The following is a 27,500-nucleotide window of genomic DNA, read 5'->3' on the forward strand; positions in this document are numbered from 1 at the left end:
GAAAATGTAACATCTCGAGTTGCTGATGTAAAATTGAACTTTAACCATCTCTTTTCTCTCTCTCCAATAGTGGTCACTGAATTTCTAAAGGCATGTCCAAGAAAAGGGGCAGGTATGTAGGAGTCTAATTCTTTATGATAATGCCCTAACAACCTAAAATGGGTCAATATTAATTTAATGTTCTGCCACAGGAAACAGGCGCGCCCTCCAGTGGCTGGCTGCAGTATAATTGTTCAATTCCAGCCTCTCTCTGTAAACCAATGGGACATTTATCTCACTTAAAAAAAACATCAAAGAAGAAAAACGTGTCTAGGTGTTTATGTATTTTGACTTTTAAGTTCGAAAAACTATTTTTTTCTGCAAATGTATACATTGTAGGTGGGTACCGGTTCACCATTTAATCAATGCATTGCTATGTGACACGTGCCAATTCAAAATCGATTTGTTACCGTTCATCAACGATTATAAATACATGCAGAGGAAACATCTGCAAAGCACGGCAGATAGGTTAACGTTACGCATGCCACACGGAAACATTTGGGGTGGGCTAGCGGGAAAACTACAGCAATGGCTGAAGCTTTTCTATTAGCTTTAGCCACTGAGCGTGAAATTTACGCGTCAAGACGATTAACTGAACATTGTGTAAAACTAAAATAAAACACAACAACAGTACCAACATGCGACAACACCTTACATGTTTTTTATCCCGTGGTAGTAGGGCTGGGCGATTATGGCCTAAAATTAATATCACGATATATTTAGGATTTTACCTCGATAACGATAAATGGACGATAACTACAGGTATGCGCAGAAACAAAAGTTGTCCACTAGATGGGGCTGTCACATGTTTGCATTGAGTCACATTTTTACGTGAGTCAAGGTGGTACAGCTTCTTAAAGGGACATGAACGTTGCCAACCTACACACATCTTTTCATAATTTTGTTATCAGATTTGTTGACATGGGAAAAATTATCACGATAAGAGTCAGAAATTTCGATAATGATACATTTTCGATGTATTGCCCAGCCCTACGTGGTAGATGAAAAAGAAGAGCTGGTGGTTGTTCCTCCTAACCAGCCGACAATCAAGGAAGGATAAACAAAACTTTCCCAGCCTCATTCAGAAAACTACGGCGTTTTTTTGCTGCAAAGCTGAGGCAGCAGCAGGGAGCCTTTGGTCATTTATAAGTACTCAGCCTGAGTTTGCTGTCTCAGCTGTTTACCAAAGCAAAACTGACCGCCTGTGCTTACTTTCATTTTCATTATTGACGTTCATTCTGTAGATTTCATGCAAAAGTATGTAGAGTATGTCTAGAGTAAAAGGTATTTGATAACTTGAATTATTAATAATAATAATAATAATGCATTGAACATATATAGCACTTTTTATAGACACCCAAAGATCCTTTCACACACTCTCACTTTCACACACTGCTAGTGATGGTAAGCTACTTGTAGCCACAGCTGCCCTGGGGAGGTCTGACAGAGGCGAGGCTGCCATTTGGCGCCGTCGGCCCCTCTGACCACCACTAACACAGGCAAGTTTGGTGAAGTGTCTTGCCCAAGGACACAACAGCAGGATACCCCTGGCAGGAGCTGGAATTGAACCCATGACCCTCCGATCATGAGGCAACCCGCTCTACCACCTGAGCTACTGCTGCCCCAAATGTGTGCTGAGTTAACGTGAAAGTATGAAAACACTATAATGTGAGAAGAACAGTGGGAGAAAAAGCGCATAAAAATCGTGGTAATCATGATATTCTTTATATAATCGAATCAAAGGACCCAGAATCAAAATGGAATCATGAGGTACCTACGATGGCACACCCCTAGGACATCTGTTGTTGCCAGTTTGTCACTATAAAGCTAATCGTGACCAAATATGTACTCCGCTGACTAATTAATTGGTTTATTATAAATATAAATCAAAATCCTGATGGAGGACAACGTTTAGATTCTGAGTTTTGCGGTGATAATTAATTGGACAAGGAAAACATGCATATCGCTCAAGCAGCAAAAAAACATGTGATCAGTGGGGAGCATGCATCTGACAAAATGTAAAACAAAAGCTGTATTGTAAAAAGATATAATATCTTATCAATTTGGAGGAAAATAAGTGGAGGCATGAACGCATTTTTGATTAGTTTCGCATTTTCCTTCTGATAAATTGCACATATTGTCCCAATGCTGACCCCAGGCCTGTTCATCTTGTTCAGAAAGCGCAGCAGTGGGGAACTGAGTGACACCCTGACACCAGATCCCAGCTGCATTGTGGGAGTTCGCATTCAGCATAACTGGCGAGAGAGGGGGAACCAAAGCAAATGGAAAGGGACAGTACTTGACAGGCTGAGCGTGAACCCCTCCCTCTTCATGGTGAAGTACGACGGCTTCGACTGCGTCTACGGCATCGAGTTGTTCAAGGACGAGAGGGTGTCCAACCTGCAAGTCTTGTCAGAAAAAATCTGTGAGTCAGCTTTACTCTGTCCGCTTTCAGTAATTCATAAGTGAGCTTGGAGTTTATCGTGTGTCTGTTTCCTCACAGTAAACAACAAAATACAGATTCCCCCAGGAGCTGAGGAGCTGGTGGGAAAAGCAGTAGAGCATCTGTTTGAAAAGGAGGATGGAGAGAAGAATGAGTGGAGAGGAATGGTCCTGTCCAGAGCTCCAATTATGACCAACTGGTATTACATCACTTATGAAAAGGACCCTGTTCTTTATATGTACCAGCTGTGGGATGACTACGCTGATGGGGATCTCAGGATTTTGCCTGAAGCAGGTAATAACAGAAGCAGATTGATGCCTTGGGAATAAGAACAAGAGCTGTGTGTGTATAAGTTATGTTTCCCTTTTCAAGACCGTCTCATTTTATGTTATTTGGATGTCATGTTCGTTAATCCGCAGTTGGAAAACTTTATGGGGTTTTAAAGGATTTTACCAGAAAACAAGTAATTTCATTTACTGTGAATAATCAGTACCTGAGCTTACTAAAAGTGGTTTGAGTTTGAATCCAAACGTGTTTTTTTACTTGTTCCCTACTTTATTTGTGCAACTTGCTCACATACAATTTGATTGTCCCCAAAATTAAAAGAAAATACATAAAAGAAGAAGCAAATGTATCCTTTTTCAAAATAAAGGTCCGCTGGTGTCTCAATGGGATGCCCGAGTCTAAATCACCCAAAGCCGTTTCAAACGAGCACCGTTCCTGAGCCGACACCATTTTTGTAGTTTTTGTCCTCCTTCGCTGCTCTGGTACTAAGCCCGCCCAATGTCCCTCCACACATGTAAAGGGGTTTTCCAGCAACACTACTCGTCATGACTCGGGTTTGGCAGCCTTTTCCAACAGCACGGTCCGGTATATTTGCCCCACTTACTGCTTCGTTGTGTTTCCTAGTGTGCTGTAAGCTAAAAGCTAAATGCCTTTGTACTGAAAACTAAATAAAAGCTAAAGACTGAGTAGATTTTTCAAGATCAACCACCATTTTGAGTTTCTGTGTGGCATATAGATCACCTTGCACTATTTTTGTCTCAAAGATCTCGAGTGCCTCAGGTGATTACAGTACAGGTAACAACCCTCTCTCCTTTCCAGAGAACAAGCACCTGTTGCCTGCAGACAGGAAGCCTGGAGAAGAGACCGAGAGCCTGGTGGGGAAACAAGTAGAGTATGTTACCGACAAGGGTGTGAAGAGAACCGGTCTGGTCATCTACCAGGTCCCAGCGAAGCCCTCGGTTTACTATATCAAATACGACGATGACTTTCATATTCATGTCTATGACCTGGTCAAGACCACCTAAACATTGTGGACTCTTTTTGTCCACCACCCGCTGCTGTTCCGTTGGTTTAATTCTGTTACTCAGAGCCATGGCAGGGTTGAATAGTAGCTTTATTGTTCATGTCGGTGCCGTTTTTGTTTAAATGCACAGTGAAACTGTAGCACTGCTCTGATATTCTCATTGAAATGGGTGAGCCTACTTGTTCTAAAACCTGTAACACTTTATTGTTTCACAGCTATTGAGTGGGTAGTCGTCGCATCAGCGTTGTTTTCATTGATCAGTTTTTAAAGTTTCTCGTAACTAAATCCAGTCAGCTACAGAAGCAGCACAGAATGCCCTCTGATGGCACCTTTCATGGAAATTCTTCAAAAAGTCAATAAGCTAAAACACAAAGTGTTTGGAATAAAAGCTTTAATTTATTGTTAGCACTAGAAAGGGTTTAAGAAAACAGCCTCACAAGATCACTTTAATCAGACCTCTTTAAAGTCAGATGCCAACGATCTGCATCTTTGCACCACATTTAGCACTACAACTTTACCTGGTTGGCCACATAATTTAGTATATGAATCAAAAGTCGCTTTTCTTAAGGAGACTGTTAAGAAAAGTTTAAGTCTTTCTGAATGTTAAAGTTAATAGCACTATTGTGCTTGCTATTTAGTAACTAATTTAGTATTTGAATACACACAATTCAAAAAGTGCCTTTAGGCTTGTCAATTTGGCAATATTGTAAATACAATTTCTCTTTATTGCTGCAACTGAAGGCTGCCATCTAGTTTTCATTTAGGACAGTTCTGCAAGCATCAGTTTTCAACAGCAGCATGGTTCTCCCCTTTATGTTGAACATGTTCTTCAAATGGATCATAATGCCTGTGTAATGTCACTGTCGATGTTGTGGGCAGCACTTTATTGTATAAAGTTTACATAGCTAGGTTGTTGTACAGTCTTAGTTTCCACTGGATGTTCCAAAAGGACAAAAGTGGCAGAAATATGCTTTAAGTGATGTGCATGAAGGAAACAAAGACAGTGCTGCAATACATTCAGATTATATTTAATCTGTAAAAATTTGTTTAAATCCCAATAATGTTGCTTGTGACTATTTTCATTTAGAAAAATTTCTCCCTAAAATCTGAGTCTCTTGTGAACAAATCATTAAGACACCTATAATTAAGAACTAAATGTATTTTCACAATCTGATGAGCTAACAAATTTGTAGTAAGTTGTCTTACAAAAAGCTCTTTTTCCAGTTGATGCTAAATGTGTGTTGACCTCACAATCTTTTAATTTATTGCATCTTTGAGAAAACATTTTGTTTATGTTATTTTATCACCTTAACAGTGCCTGAAGGTTTTGAAAATGTTTGATGTGCTAGAAACAATTCTGTACATGCATTCAAAACAAAGGTTAACACTGAGCGTCATTGCTAGTTGTGCTTTTGTCAAAAATACTTCATGCTTCCATTTTCGCTCCTTGTTCCAAAATTGTAGCAGACTGACTGCCCATGTCATAATATTCTGTTGTAATAAACATTTTTGCACATTAGTTTGGTTCTTCACTTTGAACACAGCTATAATCAGCACACTGTAAATTAAGTTTAACTAAATAAACCAAACAAGCCTGAGAATGTTTTCAGAATGATTTTATTGCAAATAGTGAGATTGCACGCATACATACATACACACACACAGCAGAAATTAACTTTTTTTTACATTATTTTGGACAGTTTGACATCTGGGTGGTATCCAACTCTACTGGACAACTGAAATAAACCAAAGTTCTGCTTTATGTACAGTATCCTTCCAACAACTCTCAACAAAACAGCCGAGATCTCTTTTGCAGCTGAATTTAAATAAGCTGTTTTGTTCAGGAAAGGGGACGACTTAAGGATTTACAAGTGCAAAAGTCAAGTGAATAGATAAATGAGGTTACTCAGAAAGTTCTTGTTCATTTGATGAGGTCTTTTGCGTACTGCACTCCCTGACTTGCGTATTCAGATGCTTTAGTTGGAGCCTCTGAGAGGCTTGAAATTGTCCACCGCACCCCTGTGATAGAAGAAATAACTGTTGTTAAAGAATACTTGATTCCAAATGAAATGATCACTGAAACTGGATAATATTCTAAGGTTTTTGTTGGTAAATTCACTTTATTAAAGAAAAAGTCCTGCTGTACCTGAGCCATTGCAATATTGCAATTAACCCTCTGAGGGACTAATAAAGGTATTCTTATTCTTACTAGGTTCTTACCAGAATTCCATGCTTCAACAGGGGAAATTTCAATTTTAGGTATGGCTGGAACCTGAGCCTAGGAACAGAGGAAAGAAGAAAAAAATGATGTACACAATTAAACATAAGGCTTAATTTCACATATGATGCATCGCCCACAAAGTCTTGTGCAGAGGCTGTAGCTGGAATTCAGTTTCTACAGTTTAAACATGTCAAAATGTGTGTGATCGCCTAAAAGTGTAATTTCATCTCTACCTCCAGACCAAAATACTTCATCCATTCCTCGATGGCGGGTGGTATAGCAGCTCTGGCCTTCTCCAGAGCCTCTGAGCCCTGTTCGCTGGTTCCCAGCAGACCCGAGTCACAGGCGACGTAAACAGCGCCTCCTGCAATGGTCACCTTGGTGGCCAGTCTGCAAATGAAAGATCAGCCACACCGTAAGCCAAAACCACCCAGCCACGTAACATTTACCACACTCAAAAGCACCACCTTAAAATTAAAACATTGCTTATTAAGTAATAAAGCAGGGAGATCTTAAATTCTGCGTTGATCAAGCAATATCAGCAACTCAACAAAACATTCATGAAAAATCGCATATGAAGCAATATTTGATTGGATCCTCGGCGACAATTTAGTTAGTAAAGTATCGGAAAATAACAGCTTGAAATCTCAATACAGTAAACGGATAAATGCCGTAGCATGCTAGCTCACAAGCTAATCAAGCATTCAGGTCACTTACCACTAAAACTTAAACGAAACTTAACAGTGAATTAAAATATACGAACTTGAGTAAAGGCAAAATCCTTGCCGCCATGGTCCACAGCTGTGTAACTTCTCTTTATAAGCTGTTTTTACCAAGACTCCAAACAGCGAATCTAACTTCACCGCTAGGCTGCACCATCGACATAGGGCTGCACTGAAGGACATTGCAGCGTTAGCTCTGTTTTTGTCAATAAAGTTGTTTTTTGAAACCCCAACGCTTTTTTCTCAGCGGCAGATTCGTTCTTTTCTATCCCACTTTATTCCTTTTGTAAAATTGTATGTAAGCAAAATGAAAATAAAAATGGTGTGCAGGTTAAATATAAATGTTCTTTTTAAGTTACTATAAGAAATGTTACATATTTAAATATGTTATAATTTGATCTCGGGAGAAGCGCAAAATAGAGAGAGTGAGTGAGTGAGTGAGAGAGAGAGGGGGGATGTTACATAAATGGCACCTCCTTCACATCATGAAAGTGAAGGCAGACTTTTATAACACAGCTAGGAAGTTTTCTGAGACTTATAGCGAGTTTACACACATGGGACCATTTGCAAAAATCCTGATAGGGAGCATTTCTGTAGCTTATTTTGCTGTCAAATGGACTGCGCCAAGTTTTGATCCAGGTAAATTTAAGAATAATTGTAAAAACGTCATTTGGTGTGGATTTTAAAACCAGTAATGTTTGGTGTGGGTTTTTTTTTGGGGGGGGGGGGGGGGGGGCATTTTTTAACCAACTTCAGAGTGCAGTAATGTCTTTTTTAATGCATGTTATGTGTTCACAAGAACTGTAAACATTTTCTACATAGGTAATTAGTTTCTCCTAATGTTAACCTAAAGTGAGGTTACAGAAACTAGGAATATTTAACACAATATAAGGATTAAAATATCTTGTTTGGAACTTTTTTGGACAATTACGGTTTAATTCTGTTTGGACAAGCAAATATGTTCTTGTCTGACCATCTGGAGGGATACATTAAACATCTAAATGTATTTCTCCTATTACCTAACCTATTGTATATCCAAATGAATATATTATTTAGACTACAAAATCTAGTCTTGAACCCTCCCACAGTGCACAGGGTACATTAAGCCCCAGGAAGACTGGTGGATGGGATTCAAATACATCCATACATCAATTTTCAACCGCTTATCCGTGGTCGGATCGCGGGGGAACCAGCCTAAGCCGAGAGGCCCAGACTTCCCTCTTCCCAGCTACTTGGGCCAGCTGCTCCAGGGGAATCCCAAGGTGTTCCTTGGCCAGCCAAGAGACATAGTCCTTCCAATGTGTCCTGGGTATTCCCTTTAGATCTCCTCCCAGTTGGACGTGACTGGAAAATCTCACCAGGGAGGCATCCAGGAGGCATTCTGACCAGATGCCAAGCCACCTCAACTGGCTCCTCTCGATGTGGAGGAGCAGTGGGTCTACTCCAAGCCCCTCCCGGATAACCGAGCTTCTAACCTCTAAGGGAGAGCCCAGCCACCTTGTTGAGAAAACGAATTTCAACCGCTTGTATTTGCGATCTTGTTCTTTCGGTCCCTACCCAAAGCTCCTGACCATAGGTGAGGATAGGAACTTAGATCGCCTGATTAATTGAGAGCTTTGCCTTCCAGCTCAGCTCTCTCTTCACCACAACAGACCAGTACAATGCCCGCATCACTGCACTAGGACACTATATATGTATATATATATATATATATATATATATATATATATATATATATATATATATATATATATATATATATATACTGTTATCTGAATTTGAAATTCAGATAACAGTTCAAAAGATACAGGTTCAACACCTATACATGTGTGATCAAATGTCAGAAATGGTCAGACCAGAAACTCTTGTGTAATATAAAGTACAAAACATGTTATACAAATATTAAGATGGATTTCTTTGGTGATGAACCCCTGCTTCCCCTTTACTCAACGCTAAACAGAAGTATCATTGTGTAAAATTATAGCAAATGTTTCATGACTTTTGAGCACATTTGGGAGTTGAAGCATAAAATGAGCGAATAATTTGTGAAAACCAGCTTTCTGCATGTGACTAAATAAAACATCCACCACAAGGATGCACTATGTTATTGTTAAGTGTTATGGCCACCTGCCTGGCCTCTTCAGTTGGAGGAGCCAGGATCACCCAGCCCCGGTGATCAGCCCGACACCGACCCCCCCCCCCCCTCCTCTCTTCCAGGCTGCTGAGGAGCACAGCTGAGCTGAATCCTTCTGATGACCAACATCTGGATAAAAAGGCTGTGCCTTCAGCAGTCTGGAAGGCAGCAGTGCAGGGGTTCTGCTGTCCTCCAGGCCTCATTTTGATTTCAACCCCTTTGTTTCTGATGAGTTTTGACTTCAAAAGTTTTAACTCTGAGTAATCTAAAGGGATCTTAGTTTGATGTCATCGTGGTTGACTCCGTTCTAAGGTTAACATCGCAGTTTACCGACTTTGAGATTTTAAGACGCTCTGTTTTTGTAGTTCTTATTATCAACTTGTGTTTTTTAAAACTCCTGTTTTGGTAAAACTTTTAACAAAGTTTAAACCAGGTGTTTCAATGTTGATAAGTGGTCCTTTAAATAACCTTTTAGTCTTAGTTTTTTGTTTGGCATTATTTGAATAACGCCTTCCATCTGTTTGCACTTGTTTTTAGAATCTTTATAACGATTAGACCCATTTTAAACCCACCATCATGTTTCTTATGTTACCCCCTCCTTCACTTTTTAACACCTCCTGTCGGGGACGTAACGATAAGCAAAAATTAGGTCACCACAATCCAAACCCATAGGGTCTTGTTTTTTCTGTTCTCCATAAGTCCAAATATCATTAAACCTAAAGGTCTGATTGGCTTATCTTTACAGCTCTGTATGTGCTGACTGACTCTAAACAGGGGCTGCGCAGTGGCGCAGTGGTTAGAGCTGTTGCCTTGCAGCAAGAAGGTCCTGAGTTTGCCTCCCGGCCTGGGATCTTTCTGCATGGAGGTTGCATGTTCTCCCTGTGCATGCTTGGGTTCTCTCCAGGTTCTCCGGCTTCCTCCCACAGTCCAAAAACATGACTGTAATGGGCCATTCCCATCTGTACCGGGCCGGGTAGCCCCAGTCGGCCCCAGCCTGGCCCGGTTGATTCCACACATCCTTGTCTTAAGCCCATGTGGGCTGATTCTACCCACCAATCAGAGGCTTGCTCTAATGGAAGGCGTGAATTTGCTGTCAGCAGTGGGTGTGTTGGCCCTGGTCGGCCTGAAGCAGACCCCCTCGAGAAGAGGGCTGAGAATGAGCCTTGATTGGCCCGGAACAATACCAGGCCACCCAGATATGTAAACAACCTACGCTACCCGGCCCGGGCCGACCCGGTACAGATGGGAATGGCCCATTAGGTTAATTGGTCTGTCTAAATTGTCCCTAGGTGTGTGTGTGTGCATGCGTGCGATTGTTTGTCCTGTTTGTCTCTGTGTTGCCCTGCGATGGACTGGCTCTCTGTCCAGGGTGTACCCCGCCTGATTGCCCGTTGACCGCTGGAGATAGGCACCAGCCCCCCCCCCCCCCCCCCCCCCCCGGCGCGACCCCGCGTGGACAAGCGGGTTCAGAAAATGGATTGATGGATGGACTCTAAACAGAGAGAGAACTCCGATTATTTAGTGTCATAAAGTTTATCTTCCATCCATGTACCTCTGAAACATTTCTGTAAATATATATCAAATATGTAGTATTTGATCCCCAGGTTATTATAGAGGTGATTTTTTTTATTGATTTCCACAAATTAAAATGTGAAAGTAGGTGTTTTTGATGCATGTTTTGAGAAGTGATTCAATAAATCCTTTTGAAATAATGACGATTTTTTGTTTTAGGATCTCTAAAAGGTGCCAGGGTGCTGGTCACTGGGGCTAGCACAGGTATTGGGGAACAAATGGCATATAATTATGCCCAGTTTGGAGCCAGGATTGTTATTACTGCGAGGAGGGAGAACATCTTACAGCAGGTGTGTTGAATTCAGTATGTACTGTATATCTAAAAATTAGAGAAACCAAACAGGTTTTCAGAGTTGTCACCAATGATGCATTGAGTTATGCCATTAAAGTTGTGATACCAACTTTGTTAAAATCAAAAGGAGAAAGTTAAATGTTTCAGCATCGTTGAGCCCAAGAGAGCCCTGCTATACACATGTATCAGACGATTTGGATGAATTCCTGCTTCTTTTGCAGTTCCAATACATGTTTCAGTACTTTTTTCTTCATCTTGGCTCCCAGGTAGCAGAGAAGTGCCTGAGTCTGGGAGCCCAGGAGGCTCTCTACATAGCAGCAGACATGGCAAGTGAGTCCGACCCAGACAAAGTGGTGGATTTTGCTCTAGACAAACTGGGAGGTTTGGATTACCTGGTTCTCAACCACATTGGTTCCACTCCCTTCAGCATGTGGAGCGGAGAGGTGGACCACGTCAGGTGGCTAATGAAGGTAATGAACCATTGTAACAGTCTATGAGCTCATGAAATCAAGAGAATGCCATAAACTGTGAATGCATGTGTTTATTTTGAAGGTTAATTTCTTCAGCTACATTCAGATGGCCTGGAGAGCGTTACCCTCCCTCGAACAAAGTAAAGGATCTTTGGTTATTGTTTCATCCCTTTTGGGTAAGTATGGCTCCATTATTTTTTAGTAAACTATGAAACACAAGAGGCATTCATAACTAAAAAGTTAACTTAAATGTGTCTGAGTTTAGAACCACATTTATCTAGTTGCTGTCATAGAGCTATTAAAACCAGCAAAAGTGTGTGCAGTGGACAGGACAAGCAGGTTTTTGACCATGGCTATATAAGTCATCATCGTCATCACATACTGGTGAAATTCATCTCCACATTTGACCCATCCCCATGGGGAGCGGTGAGCTGCAGCAGTGGCTGCGCTTGGGAACTATGTGGTGGTTTAACCCCCAATCCAACCCCCCCAAAGCTGAGTGTCAAGCGGGAGGCATTTTTTTTAAAGTTCTTTGGTACGACCCAACTTGAACTCCAATCTCCCAGTCCCAGGGCGGACACTACCACTAGGCCACTCAGAAGGTCAAGGCTCAAAGAACAGTTTCCAATTGTAAAACAAACACCTTCTAGGAAATATTTAAAAGAAACATTGCAGAACAAAGAGTAAAACAAGTAGAAATGAAAACACTTTTAGTCATAAGTTCAAATTCTTGCCTAGATTCAGAATATTATTTGTTATTCAGATAGGGATGTAAAAAAATATAGTTATATGGCAATACAGCGTGATATTTGTTCCAGTGATATTATATCGATATTCAAAAGCTGTGTATCTAATTTTTGGAAGAATTTGCATGCAAACATTTGTGTATTTCTTTTCTTTTGGTGCAATTCAAACGCCGACCCCCAGTTGACAGCAGTGTGTACTGGGTTTTGTTTCCACCATTAAAATGTAAATCCCTCAATTATGGTTCATATACCTCATGTTACACATGTTAAGTAGCAGTTTGGACTGCTTATTGAATTTTTCTACAATAAAATCAGTCTAGAAAACCGCTAATATCGTCTGACTGAATGTATCACAATATACTGTAATATATCGTATTATGGTGATATGTATTGTTATCGTCAGAATTTCACCAACACACATCCCTACAGACAGATGTGTGTTGTCTATTCTTCACAGGTAAAATGCCCGGTCCCTTCACAGCTCCATACGCCTCCACAAAATTTGCTCTAAATGGTTTCTTTGGGTCTCTTAGTCATGAACTGGCTATGAAGAAGAGCAACGTGTCAGTCTCCATATGCACTCTGGGGCTGATTGATACTGAATCTGCTATGGAGAAAGTCAGGTTGGTCAAATATATAAAAATGTGTTTCTGTGTTTGTGCATAGAAAAGTGCTGAAATGATTTGCGATAATGTTTGCACCTGAGCCGTTTGCTTTGGTTTAATGCCGACTTGTTTGTATCTCAGGGGGGTCGTGAATGTACCAGCCTATCCAGCTGCAGAAGCTGCTCTGAACATCATCAAAGCAGGAGCAACACGACAGCTGGAGTTGTATTACCCTTGGTTCACACAGATTATTACACTCTGCAAAGACTGGTTTCCTTCCTCATCAAACTTTTTCATCCAGAACTCCTACAACTACAATCCATGATCAATATTTATCTCCTCCAGTAACACAAACATGGACCTGTTGAGCTCTAAACACCAATACACATAACAGTACAGTGGATAGACCTGCTTTTAGCTAGGGATGCAACGATACCACATTTTTCAAACCGATACGATACCGATACTTGGATCTGAATACTCGCCGATACCGAATACCGATACTTCTACCACACAAAAAAATGCAATGATTTGGAACATAAATTTTTATTTTCTTCTCTGCTTTCAACAAGAAAAGACTGTGAGGTAGATAAAAAGTAAAATATATGAATAGAAATCATCACAAAACTAAAATATTAGGTGAACAGAAATGACAAGTTACAGTGAAGCCATTTTCAAGCAACTGCATTAGTATCGGTTCCTGGTATCGGTTAACTTTTACCGATACCGATACCAGTATTGTATCGGTGCGTCTCTACTTTTAGCTGATATGTTGTACCATTGCCAGTTTTAGATTTTATAGATTTAACCTAATTTAGTGTCTCTTATACTTTATTGCATATAAGGAGCTGTATTTTCCCTGGGGCCCAAAGTCCCTGGCTGTGTGTGGGTAGATGTATGGCTTTTTTGTTTGCTTGTTTTCCAAGTGGTGAGCAACATTAGCTAAATACCCACCGCTATAGTTTTTGATCCATGCAATCCGAATTCACCAACAATAAATATAAAACAATCAAATCAACTAAATTTTAAAGTGCAAAACATTCTTTAAATGAGCAGTGAGGGCTGAGATACATTATTTGGTGCAACATAGTGTGCACCTGTTGGATTTGGTCCCTCTGAATAAACTTCGAGTCAATAAAAGTGCTCTTTGAACTCCTGTTATGTCACTGCATTATTTTTTCATTTCTTCTTGCTTAAATGTTTTGCTTTTTAAAATAAAAAAATACTTATTTCTTGAATCTCAAAACTTTATTTTAAGTATTCCATGTTTTTTTAAGTGATAATGATAAATGATCCGCACTTGTATAGCGCCTCTCAGAGTAAGGACTCCAAAGCTCTTTACACTACAGCGTATCATTCATCCATTCACACACACATTCACACACTGATGTTGATGAGCTACAATGTAGCCACAGCTGCCCTGGGGACGGAGGCGAGGCTGCTGAGCACAGGTGCCACTGGTCCCTCTGACCACCAGCAGGCAAGGTGGGTTAAGTGTCTTTCCCAAGGACACAACAGCAGAATTCGCTGTCCGGAGCCGGGATCGAACCTGTAACCACCTGATGACTGGACAACGCGCTCAACCTGCTGAGCTACTGCCCCACGTGTGTACTTTGGTCTGATGGTGAAATTGAGCTTAAATAAAGTTGAATGAAACTAGTTTAAACATTACCCATCTTGCAGCCTGAGTGGGAACGAGAACAAGAGACGGATTATTACACAACTTTTGCTTACTAGAAAATCTGCATGGTGAAAGAAGGGACACACTTTATACACTTAGCAAAAATATTGCATAAAACTTGATGCAGGTTGGCAGAAATGGGACCACTTTTTAAAATCTTGATGGCAAGTATTTTTGTTGCTTACATAGCTGTTAAATGGACTGCACCCAGTTTTGATCCCGGTAAGGTCACATTCTTCTACTGTTTTAGAACATTGTGTTCAGACACTGAAGTGCCTGTTTTCAGGGGTAGGGCTGCATGTGGTAAGTAGCTGTGCAAAAGCCAGTTTTGAGTCTTCATAAAAAATGAAACAAGATGCAGAAATCCACTCAGAACAAAATGCAAAGTACAGAACTGCAAGTAGTATCTATCACCTAGATAAATTATACAGTTTTTTCTTCAAAAGCTAAGCACTCATACATGATGTGTGCTGCTTTGTAACAAAGGGAATGCTTTACTGTTTGATTTAAAGCAGTTATATCACTATTAAATAATTCATTATATATGAGTGCAGTTTGCTTATAAACCTGAGAGGTGCTCTTATCTAAAACGACTAATCTTTATTCTCTGTTAGCATTAATTCAGAGTTTTCAAAATTGGAATACAGTCATATTTCTGCGTGAAAAATAGAACATTTTATCTATTTTTTTTTTGAATTAGTTGATACATATATTTTAGCAAATAAATGCTTATAAATAATTATATGGAAATTAAATGCTGAATGTGTGCACCAGCACACGTTGATGAAATGCTGTCCATGCCTCCTACTCTGCGCTGAGCAACTCTTCATAATAATGATCATGAATGTTTTATGATCCCTTTGGGAGTTCTATAGGCTCAAAATGAGCAAGGAATTGGAGATGTTCTGCTCCCTGCATGTGACCAAAAGGTCTTACCACAGAAAACGTGTAGCATTATCCTTACTATAATTAGGACACTCGTCACAGTTAGGGCAACTAATGGTTTTATAATAATAGTGTGATGGTTCTACTTTGGATCAACAGCTAACTCGTGCAACCAGGCTCTTAGATGTTTTGGAAGTTCAGTGATATGTTGTTTAGCTTGAAGCAACATGTAAAGGACTTTGACTGATTTATCTTTATTGCCCTACATATGTGATCAGTGTTTGTCAGAATGGTAAAGATTAAACTGACCTGACATTTTCCCCCTAGTGCCATAAATATTATCTTTTTGAGGGCATCTCTGTAATCGATTCACAAATGTACTTCATGTTGGATGTAGCTTATCTGCTGGTCCAGGCATCTGTATTGCCTGAAAATTGTTCATGTAATTTATGATTTATGCTTTTTATGTTTTACAAGTATTAAAATAGTTGTACAATGTAAAAATTGGGCTGGATTTTTTCAGAGTCCCTCAGAGGTGCCAGGGTGTTGGTCACAGGGGCCAGCAAAGGCATCGGTGAGCAGATGGCTTACCACTACGGCCGCTTTGGAGCCAAGATCGTTATAACAGGGAGGAGAGAGAAAGCCTTACAGCAGGTTAGACTTAATCAAAATTTTTGTTCTGTTCATTAGTAGAGTGTCACTATATGTTTCTGCAGTCCACCCAGCTGAGATCTAGACACCAAATTAATGTTAATTCTTCTTTTAAAGGGGACATGTTTTGTGAGACTCAAGTGCTACCACGTGGGTCTCTGCTGTCTCAATAAACACTCCATATCAGGGGTGTGTCCAGGGGGTGGCCTGGGGTAGCACATGCCACCCTTGGAATCTGATTGGCCACCCCAGGTGCCACCACACTAATTTACATTTAAATAGGCTTTTCATCATCCACAAAAGGCTTGGGGGTAAAAATAAAAAAAGCATAACAATTGGTGCCACCCATGCAAAAAGTTGTGCCTCACCTGGGCCACCCCATTTTAAAAGATCTGGACACACCACTGCTCCATATGTGGGGAAAAAAAAACATTAATTCGTTTTCTGTTAGTGTTTGGTTTTAGGATTTATGTGCCAAAAATGAACAATTTTCAAAAGTATCTATTTGTGATGTCACAAATGGCGACTTTTGTATTTTGCAAGAACCACCTCTCACCTCCCCAGGCTGGAGGAGCAGCACCTCTACTCTGAGCCACTCCGTTCTCATCTTATAACAGCCTGAGCTGGGGATGTAAAGTGACAGAGCCCTGAAACAACTCATTGTGGAAGGTCCTGAAACTGTCGCGGACAAAACTGCTGAAATTGCTTTATGTGACCTAGTTCAAATGTTTATATTGACCATAGAACTATAAACTGAAGAAAAAAGTCATACATAGTCACATCTGTCTACTTTAAGTGAATATGATGCTCAAGTTTCAGTCTTCATTTTAGATAGAGAGAAGAGGAGCTAAGTGTTTCTGTTGCCACATGTGACTCCAAAAGAACATTTATTGAAGAATACATTTAGCAAATATTAGGCTCAAACTAAATCTGAAGATTAAATATTCTCGTGGCTTTTACTGTTCCGTCAAATTTTAAATCAAATCTTTCTTCATCTTGGCTCCCAGGTAGCAGAGAAGTGCCTGAGTCTGGGAGCCCAGGAGGCTCTCTACATAGCAGCAGACATGGCAAGTGAGTCCGACCCAGACAAAGTGGTGGATTTTGCTCTAGACAAACTGGGAGGTTTGGATTACCTGGTTCTCAACCACATTGGTTCCACTCCCTTCAGCATGTGGAGCGGAGAGGTGGACCACGTCAGTTGGCTAATGAAGGTAATGAAGCCTTTCGATGGTCCATCGTTAGCTCATGAAATCAGGAGAATTCAATAGACTGAATGTGTGTTTATTTTGAAGGTTAATTTCTTCAGCTACATTCAGATGGCCTGGAGAGCTTTACCCTCCCTCGAACAAAGTAAAGGATCTTTGGTTATTGTTTCGTCTGTTGCAGGTAAGGGTGCCTGACTATACTGTCCATGTGATGTTTTAGTTTGGGTCACGTTTCTTATTCATCGGTATAATTTTGGGGTGGACAGTCGGGACATGCCCTCCCTACATTTTCATTAGGCAGTTTAGATTCATTCATGATAACTATTTATTAAAATCCCTCTAAGCCAGGGGTGTCAAATATGCGGCCCGCGGGCCGGATCCGGCCCGCGAGATGGGTGTGTAAACTTTATTTTCATACTTTACAATGTAGAGTGAAAATAAACTTATCTTTGTGAGCAAGTTTTCTCTGTAATGAGTATAAATAAAGCAAAGCTGCGCTCAAGGCTCACACAAGAACTTGAATCCCATCCTGAAGTTGGCTGCCACTCAGGATGTGACTTCTGATATTGATGTGCTGGTGAAAGCTAAAAGATGTAAAGTAAAATGAGTCAAATATATTTTAAGTGCTGCATGGAACTGATCTAGCCATGTGATCTGTAAGCTCTTTGAATCACTAAGGAATGTTATTTTTTTATTTGTTGATTTTTTAAATTTTTTTCAAATTTTCAAGGACACTTCAAGTGTTGTACTTGTACTACACTGTCCTCAGGCTCCAGCCTTGTTTTATATTGATTGTATTAAAACAAAGAAAACAATCTGAAGTTTTTTTTTAATTTACCGGTCCGGCCCACTTGGGACTAGATTTCCCTCAATGTGGCCCCTGAGCTAAAATGAGTTTGACACCCCTGCTCTAAGCTAATGGTCCTCAATTTTTTTCCACAAGGACCCTTTGCTTGTGACCAAATCCAGGCACCCATCAACACCCCCCCCCCCCCCACACACACACACACACACACACAGACACACAAGTCCTCCAAGCACACCCACATCACCCCGCTTCTCCTCCAGCTTCACTGGCTGCCAGTCAACTTCAGGGTTCATTTTAAGATCCTGGTTCTGGTCTTTAGGGCCTTGCATGGACAAGCACCATCTTACATTGGTGATCTTCTTAGTCCCTACACCCCCAGCAGGTCCCTGAGGTCCAGTGATCAAAGCCTACTGGTTGTGCAGCACCAGGCTAAAGACCAAAGGCGACAGATCATTTGCTGCTGTGGTTCTAGACCCTGGAATTGTATAAATGGTAATAGCGCCTTCTAGAGTCCTGGAACCCCCCAAGGCGCTTTACAACACAATCAGTCATTCACCCATTCACACACTGGTGGGGATGAGCTACGATGTAGCCACAGCTGCCTTGGGGCGCACTGACAGAGGCGAGGCTGCCAAGCACTGGCGCCACCGGTCCCTCCGACCACCACCAGCAGGCAACGTGGGTTAAGTGTCTTGCCAAGGACACAACGACAGTGACAAAGACAGCAACAGACTGAGCGGGGCTCGAACCTGCAACCTTCCAATTACGGGGCGAGCACTTAACTCCTGTGCCACCGTCGTGAAACTCTCTCCCTGAGCCTGAGATCAGTGGACTCAGTGGTCTCCTTTAAAAAGCAGCTGAAGACTCACTTGTTCAAGCTGACTTTTGTATGACCTTCTTCACCACTCTCTCTTTATTCTGCTCTCCCCACCAATTCCACCTTCCTCAGGATCCACTGATTTCCCTCTTTCCTATTCACTCTCTCTCTTTCTTAACATTTTTAATCACAATTGTCTATTTTTTGCTCATTTTAAATATAGTTTTAACCATTTTCTAAATTCTTTTTTATATTTTTTACATTTTTTTGTTTTTGTGAAGAGCCTCGTGATTTTTATTATGAGAGGCGCTATAGAAATGATATTTTCTTCTTCTTCACACACGCACACGCACACACACACACACACACACACACACACACACACACACACACACACACACACACACACACACACACACACACACACACACACACACACACATCAAAAGTGATAAACAGGCATACAGAGTAAAAACTTTTGTTGTTGGGATTTTTAAATGTCATTTTCACACATATAATGTTTGTAACCTTACAACCTCAGAACAAAGTTGTGGCAACCCCCTTGGAGGATCACAAATCCCAGACTGGGAACCATCGCTGGGAAACACTGCTCTAAATGACCTTAGATGTAGTTTTGCCCTGTAGCCACCAGAAGGGTTTGCAGTGCTTTGAGCTACCTGCTGATGGCGCCTGCCTTAGCTCATTGATTTAATCTTGGTGAACACAGTTTTAGTAATTAAGTAGTTTGTTTGGGAAGACCCTTAAATACTAAATAATTCCATTTAATACCGTTGCAAACATGCAGTCTACATTCTCTGAAAAAGCAAGCTACATTTTCCCAAAAAAAAAAAAAATTCAAAAGCTTGACTCCCTTTCTTCAAGCTCCTCTCAACTTAGTCATGCCATTAATAAAAAATGGTTTAAAATGACCAGAGAATACATTTTAAATGTGGCAGGTACTTTACAGCATGTTTATATCCAAACTAAAACTCGTGGCTCCCAGTAGTGAATCCTGCTGTCGTGTCCTTGGGCAAGACACTTTACCCACCTTGCCTGCTGGTGCTGGTCAGAGGGAGCGGTGGCGCCTGTGCTCAGAAACCTCACTTCTGTCAGTGCGCCCCAGGGCAGCTGCTATAACGTAGCTCATCACCACCAGTGTGTGAATGGAAGAATCATACACTCTGGAGTTATCTGACTCTGAAAGGGGCTAACATGCAGGTCATTTATCATTCATGCGTGTTATGTTTCACTCAAATCTTTGTCCACAGGTAAAATGCCCAGTCCCTTCACAGCTCCATACACCTCCACAAAATCTGCCCTCAATGGGTTCTTTGGTTCTCTTAGTCATGAGCTGGCTATGAAGGAGAGCAACGTGTCAGTCTCTATATGCACCCTGGGGCTGATTGATACTGAATCTGCTATGAAGAAAGTCAGGTTGGTCCCATCTGCACTTCAGGAAACGCTCTGGGGGGGTTAGGGCTGCGGTGGCTCTTCCCCGCCAGCGTATGAATGTGTGGTTGAATGACTGTTATACTCCACTTACTTTTCAGGGGGATCACTAAGATGCCAGCCTATCCAGCTGCAGAAGCTGCTCTGAACATCATCATAACAGGAGCAACACGACAGCAGGAGCTTTATTACCCTTGGTTCACACAGATAATTACTCTCTGCAAAGACTGGTTTCCTTCTGCGACAAACTATGTCATCCAGAACTCCTTAAACTACAACCCATGACATAAACGTGGACTCCTGTTGTGCTGCGGATTGTTTAATTGGTGACTTGATATGAAGTCACATTTTTGTGTATTTTGTCCCGCATTGTACTCGAGTAACAATGAAGCCGTTCAGTGAAGCAGTCCTTCTTTAAGAGCTTAACCAGCTCACCTGAAAGACCGGGAGGAGCCCTTAAGGTTGGTTTATGCTTGACGCGTCCGCGAGGTCCGCACGGCTCCGCGCGGAAAAGTTGCGTCATTTTAACAACCACGTCAACAACGCGCACCTCGGAAAATTTCTACTGGTCTAGATGTGTGTTTGACCTTTGACCTCTAACTGTTTTCCACAACCTGGCTTTGGTAGAAAAAGAATGATTGCCCCGCGTCGACATTAAACAGCTGTTTATAGTTCACCTCATAAACGTGTTTCAACCTAAATTAAAATTGATGATCGGCATCTGCTTAGTGTGATCAGTTAATCACAAACCTGGCAATAAACCTTCAATACATACATAACGCATGTGTTTGTTTAAGAGCCGCCATTTGTTGATTTTATGCAAATTGTTTAGACTTATTTATTCAGGATAAAATAAACACTTTAAACAACAATCTGTGAAACTATTTTAGTGAATAGTGTTGTGTTACAAGTAAATTGGGCCAAACAAACATAAGAAGTTAATATAATACATTTGTAACAACAAAACGTGATTATTAAATACTATAAATAAACAATAATAACTTTAAAAACATTGTAAAAGCACAATTGATATTTTAGCATTTGATGGCTACAGATTATTTTTTAATCAAGAAACACCTGTTTGATTCTCTCCAGCAATTTATTGTTGTTTAGTAAGAGGAAGTGTTTAAAATAACAAGAAAGCCTAAAGCCGTAAGTGACACATTCAGGGACAAAAATGTATCACTTCCTCACATCATCAGTCACCTATAAAGCAGTTTAATAGTTGAATTTACAATATAATATTGTACATAGTTATGTATTTAGCAGTAAGTAACCAAAGTTGTCATAAAGTCAAACAATTTTCTTGTAAGTTCTTCACTTTAACCCTCTGGAGGCAGGCGTTGCACATTTGCAGCATTAAAACCTACCTACCTGGTTACTCCACATACGTATTTCATGAGCATTTTTTAACTCAGAAGTACCCCTGAAGCACTTAGTTGTTCGTCCTTTTTATCAAAACTTAATTTGAGCCTGAGAGGGTTACCATACCAATACAGAATCGTTTAAATTGATTATTGCATTAAATAACCACAAGAGGGCAGTAGCGTTTAGGCTGTGGAGCAGCAGATAGGTTATTAAAACACAAGAGGAAGTCCCCTGAAATATGTTCCTGTTCAACAGAATTCTTTCCAAAAACATTTCCCTGACGTCATTCAGGATTTACACCCATCTTTAAGTTTCCTTCTTTTTTTATTTATTTTTTGCCCATTTCCATTTTCCCTTCCTCACTGTTCTTCCCAAAGGTGGCCACAGCCTGAGACTTCTCACAAGGCAGGTCCTTCTCAGTGGGTTACTTTTTTTATTTCCGCTTTTGTTCACGAACCCCAAACGCACCACAGGCTTCCTGTGAAGCTCGACGCATCCTGGTGGTCTGCCTCCTTTGTAGTGCATCCTTGAAGCCGTGCCCTGCTGCTGCAGCAGTGAGCTGTCCTTGTCATAAGAATAAAGAAACAACAACTCCACAAAATTGAAGTAGTTTCATAAACAAAGTAGAAACGTCTTTCTTTTCTTTTCCTTTCTTCAACCTTCAACTGATACATTTTTAGTTCTAGAGGAAAAGTGTGAGCAACTGAATGGGACCTGCCATTCACTCAGCTGTTTTCTGTTGTGACTGATATGACTAATGGTTAAAGTAATTGGAATGCGTGTTCACTTTGCTTTTATCTTGACACCCTTGATGATTTGAGAGCATGGCTATAACGAAAAAAACTCCTCAAAGGAACCGTGGTAGAAAAAAAATCTCTCTCTTCTTCTCCCTGCTTCTTTTTCTTCCTTTGTCAAACAGAGTTGGGGCCTCCTGGAGAGGCGAGCAGGCATGGCCTGGGAGCACAGCCAGAAACACCTGCAACAGATTAGAGCTCCTAATGCTGGGTAATAAATCCTCTCACCCTTTCTCTAGCATCTCTTTCTCCATGTGTTTGGAACGTAGAGGCAGAGTTTGGGCTCTAACCCCAGATGTGACACACAAACACCAAAACTGCAGCGCCTGTTTCAATACTGGGGAAGTTGGAAATACGTTTACGCTTCGCCTGAGTGAGGTACAAGCTGGCTCTTAACATCAACCATTTTCATTGTAGATCTAAACAAACAGAAAATGAAGCACAGCAAGGATGGATGAGGGTAAAACTTGAAAGGTGCCTACTTTTGGAGTCTGACAGAAGTAAAAGTCTGCTTATTTCAACAAATAAAACTGTTTGATCTAGACAGAAAGATTCATTATTTTTCCATAAATAACTCATCAATACCAAAAAGACTAAAATGGAACCATCTCTCATCAGCCTAGTGCTGTTCATGTTTTTGGTCTTCTTCAAAGACAAAAGAGCACAATTTCCTGTCAAACTTTATCATCACATACAGAAAGAAAATGGCCTTTAAGCACAGAGCCTTCCTGGTTTGTGTCCGTTCAATGGTTTGTTATGTTGAATCACTTTACAAAAGTCAATATTGCTGATGTGCACGTTGACTTGTGTTTTTTTCTTCTTCTGGTGTTCAAATGTGAAAAACACTAAACAGGAAGTACGGTGGACGGGGGCATAAGTTCAGGTAGATGACAGAGCAAGTAATGTCCAGTCACCATGCTGACAAAGACAGATGATGATTGTCGGTGATAAAATGAAAGTTATAGAAGCTTCTGAAAGAGACAATTGTTTTATTGCCCTTGTAAATGGGTCCAACTGAACCTAAAAACCTGCTTCCACCTGCTAACATCAGTCTTTTGGGTATTTAGGGGAAGTGTAGTGTAAGAACAAGGTCTGAGATACGAGCAGCGGTTTTCTTTGGTACATTCTTGCTGTGTCTGATTTCTAATTACATTTTTGGTTCTTTTTTAAAACACAGAAAAGGTTTCTTTTTACCTTGCGGAGTAGAACGTAACGCCACCATCAGCGTCAGCTCTGAGGAAGTTTGCAGCCGCCAACAAAACTGTCGGCAAGCAAGGTAAAAAGAAACCTTTTCTGGGTTTTAAAAAAGAACCAAAAATGGAAATGGAGCAGCTGTTTTCTTCTGAGGATATCTGAGCTCAACCTTGAAAACAGAGTTAGGAAATCAGACCTTTGGTGAGATGTTCAGATTAGAAGCACTGCTCCTCTGCATCACAATGAGCTAACCGCTTCCTGGTTACCCCGCTTTGGACATTTTGAGGTACTATGTACAGAGAAGAGGTCAGAGCAGGTCCAAAACTCAGTTGTTGGTGCTAGGGAGAGGAAGGTCTGGGTGTTCCTCCTTCCCCTGTTGCCTCCATGACCCAACCACACATGGGTGAACCACTGCTGTCCAATCCTGGGGTCTCATTTATCAAACATTGCGTAGAATCCTTACTAAAACCGCACTTAAGCTCAGCAAAAAAATGTACTTACGCCAAGTAGGTTTGTGATCTATCAAACATGGAGTACGCACAGCTGCACGCAATCTCTGCTTCATAAATCAAAAATTAACGAGAAAGGTTCTTGTCATGTGCCGGGGTGAGTACACCTCTCATTTTCCCATCTTTGAGTTGTGTGTTTCAGGAGAGGGAGTCTCCAGCTGCAGCTGATTTGCAATCAGCGGGTCTGGCTACAAAAGGACGATGGAGAACACTCCTCGACGCCAGATTATTACTACAGCTTGGTAGTTTCCTGCTCTCTTACGACTCTTGGATTTTGTGCTCTAGTGTTTCTAGGATTTATTTTTTGTGAACCTTTGGATCTTTTCCCTGTGCTTACCCGTTACCAGGTTTTGGAACGTTTTTGGACTTCTGTGACTTCTCTGGGTTACTTCTCTGGTTTTCTGCGACTCCTCAGGATTACTCACCTGTGGCCCATAGGATTTCCGGATGCAGCTCTCACCGTTCTCCATTCCGGCCGGCCTGCTCCCCTGCTCTCCTCTCGCTCCCTCTCCTGGACACCCCACTTGGATTCACCCCTGCACCCAACCTACTAGGGATGAGCTGGAGACTCGTTTCAGACGAGTATCCGGTACGGATAAAGCATTTTTGACGAATACGAGCATGATTCCTCATTGGTTAACTGACTGTCTTCACGCTCTGTGATTGGCCAGTCACATAGAGCGCCCGCCCCTCCCTACACACAAAGCTGCAGTCGGCGGGGAGCGCAGTCCGTCCGGCTCATCCACGCACACACAGAGACAGTAACGGATCTCGCTGTGATTGCTTCACTGTTGCTCACGTTTCTTCAGTACTCCCTAGGTTTTCTTCAGCTCGCCTCTTTTTCGGTTGAATATTTAAAGTTACTTCTTTCGTAGCATACGTGGTGCATTTGACAAGACAGAGCTGACATGCTGTGTTAGTCACTCACTACCTCCGCTCCGGTCGGGTTTTTTTATTTAACTCCCTCTCTATCTCACACACACACACACACACACACACACACACACACACACACACACACACACACCCCTTAATCAACATTGTTTTGTTTAACTTTGTGTGGGAAAAGGCCAAGAACGTTAAGAAAAAAATCAGTTTAATCAAATTAAAATAAAAAATGTATATATAAAGTTGTGTCTGGTTCTAGTATTTCATATTTCCTAGTTCATACTGCATGAGTTCAGATGTATTAATCCATGCACTTAAATATTAATGTTCTGATTTTATTGAAACACTTGTTCTGTAATAGTTTCTTTACTATTGTGATTAAAACTATTTAATCTCAATTCTGAGGCTGCTCTGTAAATATAGTTTTCAAATAAACAATACACATAGCAACTTCTGATCAATCCATATCAATTTCAGACTTAAAATAATATGTTGATGTAAACCACACTCACTTCCGGTTAAACCACGCCCACTTCCGGGTTATGCCACGCCCATTCCGAGTACAGATACAGATAATTTAGTTGGTTGAACAGATACAGATGCAGATACAGATAGTGGTGTACTCGCTCATCCCTACAACCTACCCTCCCTCATTCCTACGCTCCCCTACTCCCAGTAAGTCTATTCTCTGCACCCACCAAGTTTAGACTTATCTTCCTGGACTCACCTGTATCTGCTCTCCCCTCCTCAGATGTTGCGCTCCTTTTCTCGATCTCCACTGGGCATTTCCAGTGCACCTTCAGTTCCCGTTTTACAGTTCTTCTCAATTGCTTTGGTGCATTTCTCACAACAGAATTAAACTTTGCACAACAGTTAGTTCAACGTCCACAACATGCAGTCGTTTTGGCAAATGCCTTTGGACATGAAGCAGTTGAGTAAGTACAAATGTCTAAAGAATGGTCACTTTTGACTTGCTGTTCATCACTCTCTCCTTGCTTTTATCGTGAATGTCACAATTATTTATACTTGTACCGGCTGAATGGTCATTGTCCATACAACTAATAGTCTTCATTTCATTGCTTGTGTCATTGCACTCAAAATTATTGAACATCTTGTCCAATAATTTGCACACCCATTTTGAAAACCCTATTTTTTAGGCGTTTCAATGGAAATCTCCATAAATTACTTTTCTCAGGTGAACCTTATCTCACAGTAATGAAAATTGGTGTGTGTCCTGGTGACAATCGGACAATGTATGTAGTGGTTTGGGATAATGTTAGCTTCCATCACTCTGCTGTAGTCAGGCAGTGGTTTGCAGCACACGACAGGATGCTTATGGAGTTTCTTCCTCCTTACACTCCATTCCTAAATCCAATTGAGAAGTTTTTCTCTTCCTGGAGGTGGAAGGTATATGACAGGCATCCACATACCCAAATGGCCCTGCTAGCAGCTGTGAATGCAGCTTGTGATGACATCACAGCAGAGTCCTGCAGAGGGTGGATTCGACACTCCAGAAGATACTTTCCCCGATGCATCGATAGAGCTGACTTTCCCTGTGATCTTGATGAAAATATGTGGGCAGACGGACTGGAGCGTCCAGATATCAATGATTGATATGCAGCAGTGTCTGTTCAGTTTTTTTTTGTTTCATAACTACTGCAGTAAGTTTACTGTCTAAGTGAGTTTATGTTTGCTGTAAAATGTTTGTTTTACTGTATTTCCCCAGTTGCACAATGCTGTGAACAGTTTCAATTCAATATTATCAAGAGGTCATATGAAGTGTCTTGATTTTCCTTTACAATTTAGGGTTTTCAACACGCCATGCATGCTGTCCAGACTTGACATGTCATTGGGAAGCACCTACAAAGAAATCCGTCACAATGAGAACATGTTTAAACCATTTGATTTTGTGACCAAGTGCTTTTGTAATGACTTGTAATTGTGACAGCCCTGACACTTTGACTTGCTTTTGATGAATATATTATCTGTTTTGATTAAGGGACTTGCTTTTGAAGCATTGACTGCTTACTTTGAGCAACTGACTTTTCTTTTTCATGAAGTGACTCACTTTTGCAAGTTATCCACCATGTCTTGCAGTTTGCACTAATTGTTTTGAGAAGAGCCTTAGTAGTGTTGCAGAGATCAATTCTGTTGTGAGAAATGCACCAAAGCAACTGAGAAAACTAAAAATAAAGATTCTTTTTTTTTAACCGTTAAGATATGTGAGTGTGTGATTCAGCGTGTCTTGGGCTGAACGCATTCCCCAAACCATGCGAGATCTCAGCTGCTTTTAGTCACATCCCGCCCTCATCACACCCACTTACTGCCATAAATGGTCAATGCAAAGTGCCTTGTGGACCTCATGCATATACGTAAGCCGGCTTGTTGCAGCATTTCGATCACGACCGCAGATCAAGGAAGCACTATTTCACAAGCAGAATTTGAGGAACTTGTGGGTGAGGTAGAGAAATGAAAGGAAGTGCTTTTGCAAAACAAATAAGAGAAAATCCACGGAGTGGCACAGCGTTGCTGAAGCCGTCAATGTTGTAAATTCTTCAGAGAGTTCTGTGGCGGATATAAAAAAAAAGGTCTAATCAGGATTCGATTCCCAGATGAAAGCTTATCTGCATTAATTACAGATTGAACCTGATTATCTGAAGTTGTCAGAATGCAACGACAACACCCCTCTTTCTAGAGA

General features: G+C 41.0%; 4 protein-coding genes across 6 annotated transcripts in view; 3 read left to right on the top strand and 1 right to left on the bottom strand.

Moving 5' to 3' along the window:
- Nucleotides 1-4,022, top strand: part of LOC107393310 (spindlin-1) — a 4,735-nt gene extending 713 nt beyond the window's left edge. For both annotated transcript variants that reach the window (XM_015971585.3, XM_015971586.3), the window contains exons 2-5: nucleotides 71-112; nucleotides 2,217-2,464; nucleotides 2,543-2,776; nucleotides 3,587-4,022. In XM_015971585.3, coding sequence (XP_015827071.1) covers nucleotides 93-112; nucleotides 2,217-2,464; nucleotides 2,543-2,776; nucleotides 3,587-3,792 — 708 coding nt within the window. In that variant the 5' untranslated portion in view covers nucleotides 71-92 and the 3' untranslated portion in view covers nucleotides 3,793-4,022. The remainder of the gene's footprint in view (nucleotides 1-70; nucleotides 113-2,216; nucleotides 2,465-2,542; nucleotides 2,777-3,586) is intronic.
- Nucleotides 4,023-5,392: 1,370 nt separating this feature from the next.
- micos13 (mitochondrial contact site and cristae organizing system subunit 13) lies at nucleotides 5,393-6,935 on the bottom strand. Its single transcript, XM_015971587.3, has 4 exons — nucleotides 6,776-6,935; nucleotides 6,246-6,402; nucleotides 6,012-6,069; nucleotides 5,393-5,810 (listed from the first exon to the last, which is right to left on the bottom strand). Exons 1-4 carry the CDS (start codon nucleotides 6,802-6,804, stop codon nucleotides 5,713-5,715), a joined length of 342 nt encoding a protein of 113 aa, XP_015827073.1. The 5' UTR covers nucleotides 6,805-6,935; the 3' UTR covers nucleotides 5,393-5,712.
- A 264-nt stretch (nucleotides 6,936-7,199) lies between these two features.
- Nucleotides 7,200-13,709, top strand: hsd11b1la (hydroxysteroid (11-beta) dehydrogenase 1-like a). The gene is made up of 6 exons (XM_015971583.3): nucleotides 7,200-7,373; nucleotides 10,600-10,730; nucleotides 10,999-11,202; nucleotides 11,285-11,378; nucleotides 12,406-12,571; nucleotides 12,695-13,709. Exons 1-6 carry the CDS (start codon nucleotides 7,220-7,222, stop codon nucleotides 12,876-12,878), a joined length of 933 nt encoding a protein of 310 aa, XP_015827069.1. The 5' UTR covers nucleotides 7,200-7,219; the 3' UTR covers nucleotides 12,879-13,709.
- A 476-nt stretch (nucleotides 13,710-14,185) lies between these two features.
- Nucleotides 14,186-20,828, top strand: LOC107393309 (hydroxysteroid 11-beta-dehydrogenase 1-like protein). 2 transcript variants are annotated; one of them, XM_015971584.3, is made up of 6 exons: nucleotides 14,186-14,456; nucleotides 15,643-15,773; nucleotides 16,778-16,981; nucleotides 17,063-17,156; nucleotides 19,869-20,034; nucleotides 20,151-20,828. In XM_015971584.3, exons 1-6 carry the CDS (start codon nucleotides 14,372-14,374, stop codon nucleotides 20,332-20,334), a joined length of 864 nt encoding a protein of 287 aa, XP_015827070.3. In that variant the 5' UTR covers nucleotides 14,186-14,371; the 3' UTR covers nucleotides 20,335-20,828. The 2 variants fall into 2 exon arrangements, with proteins under 2 accessions (XP_015827070.3, XP_070410017.1); XM_070553916.1 differs by lacking the exon at nucleotides 14,186-14,456 and adding an exon at nucleotides 14,519-14,537.
- The last annotated feature ends 6,672 nt before the right edge of the window (nucleotides 20,829-27,500 follow it).

Source organism: Nothobranchius furzeri, chromosome 8 (genome assembly GCF_043380555.1).
Source record: "Nothobranchius furzeri strain GRZ-AD chromosome 8, NfurGRZ-RIMD1, whole genome shotgun sequence".
NCBI classification, from domain to species: Eukaryota; Metazoa; Chordata; class Actinopteri; order Cyprinodontiformes; family Nothobranchiidae; genus Nothobranchius; species Nothobranchius furzeri.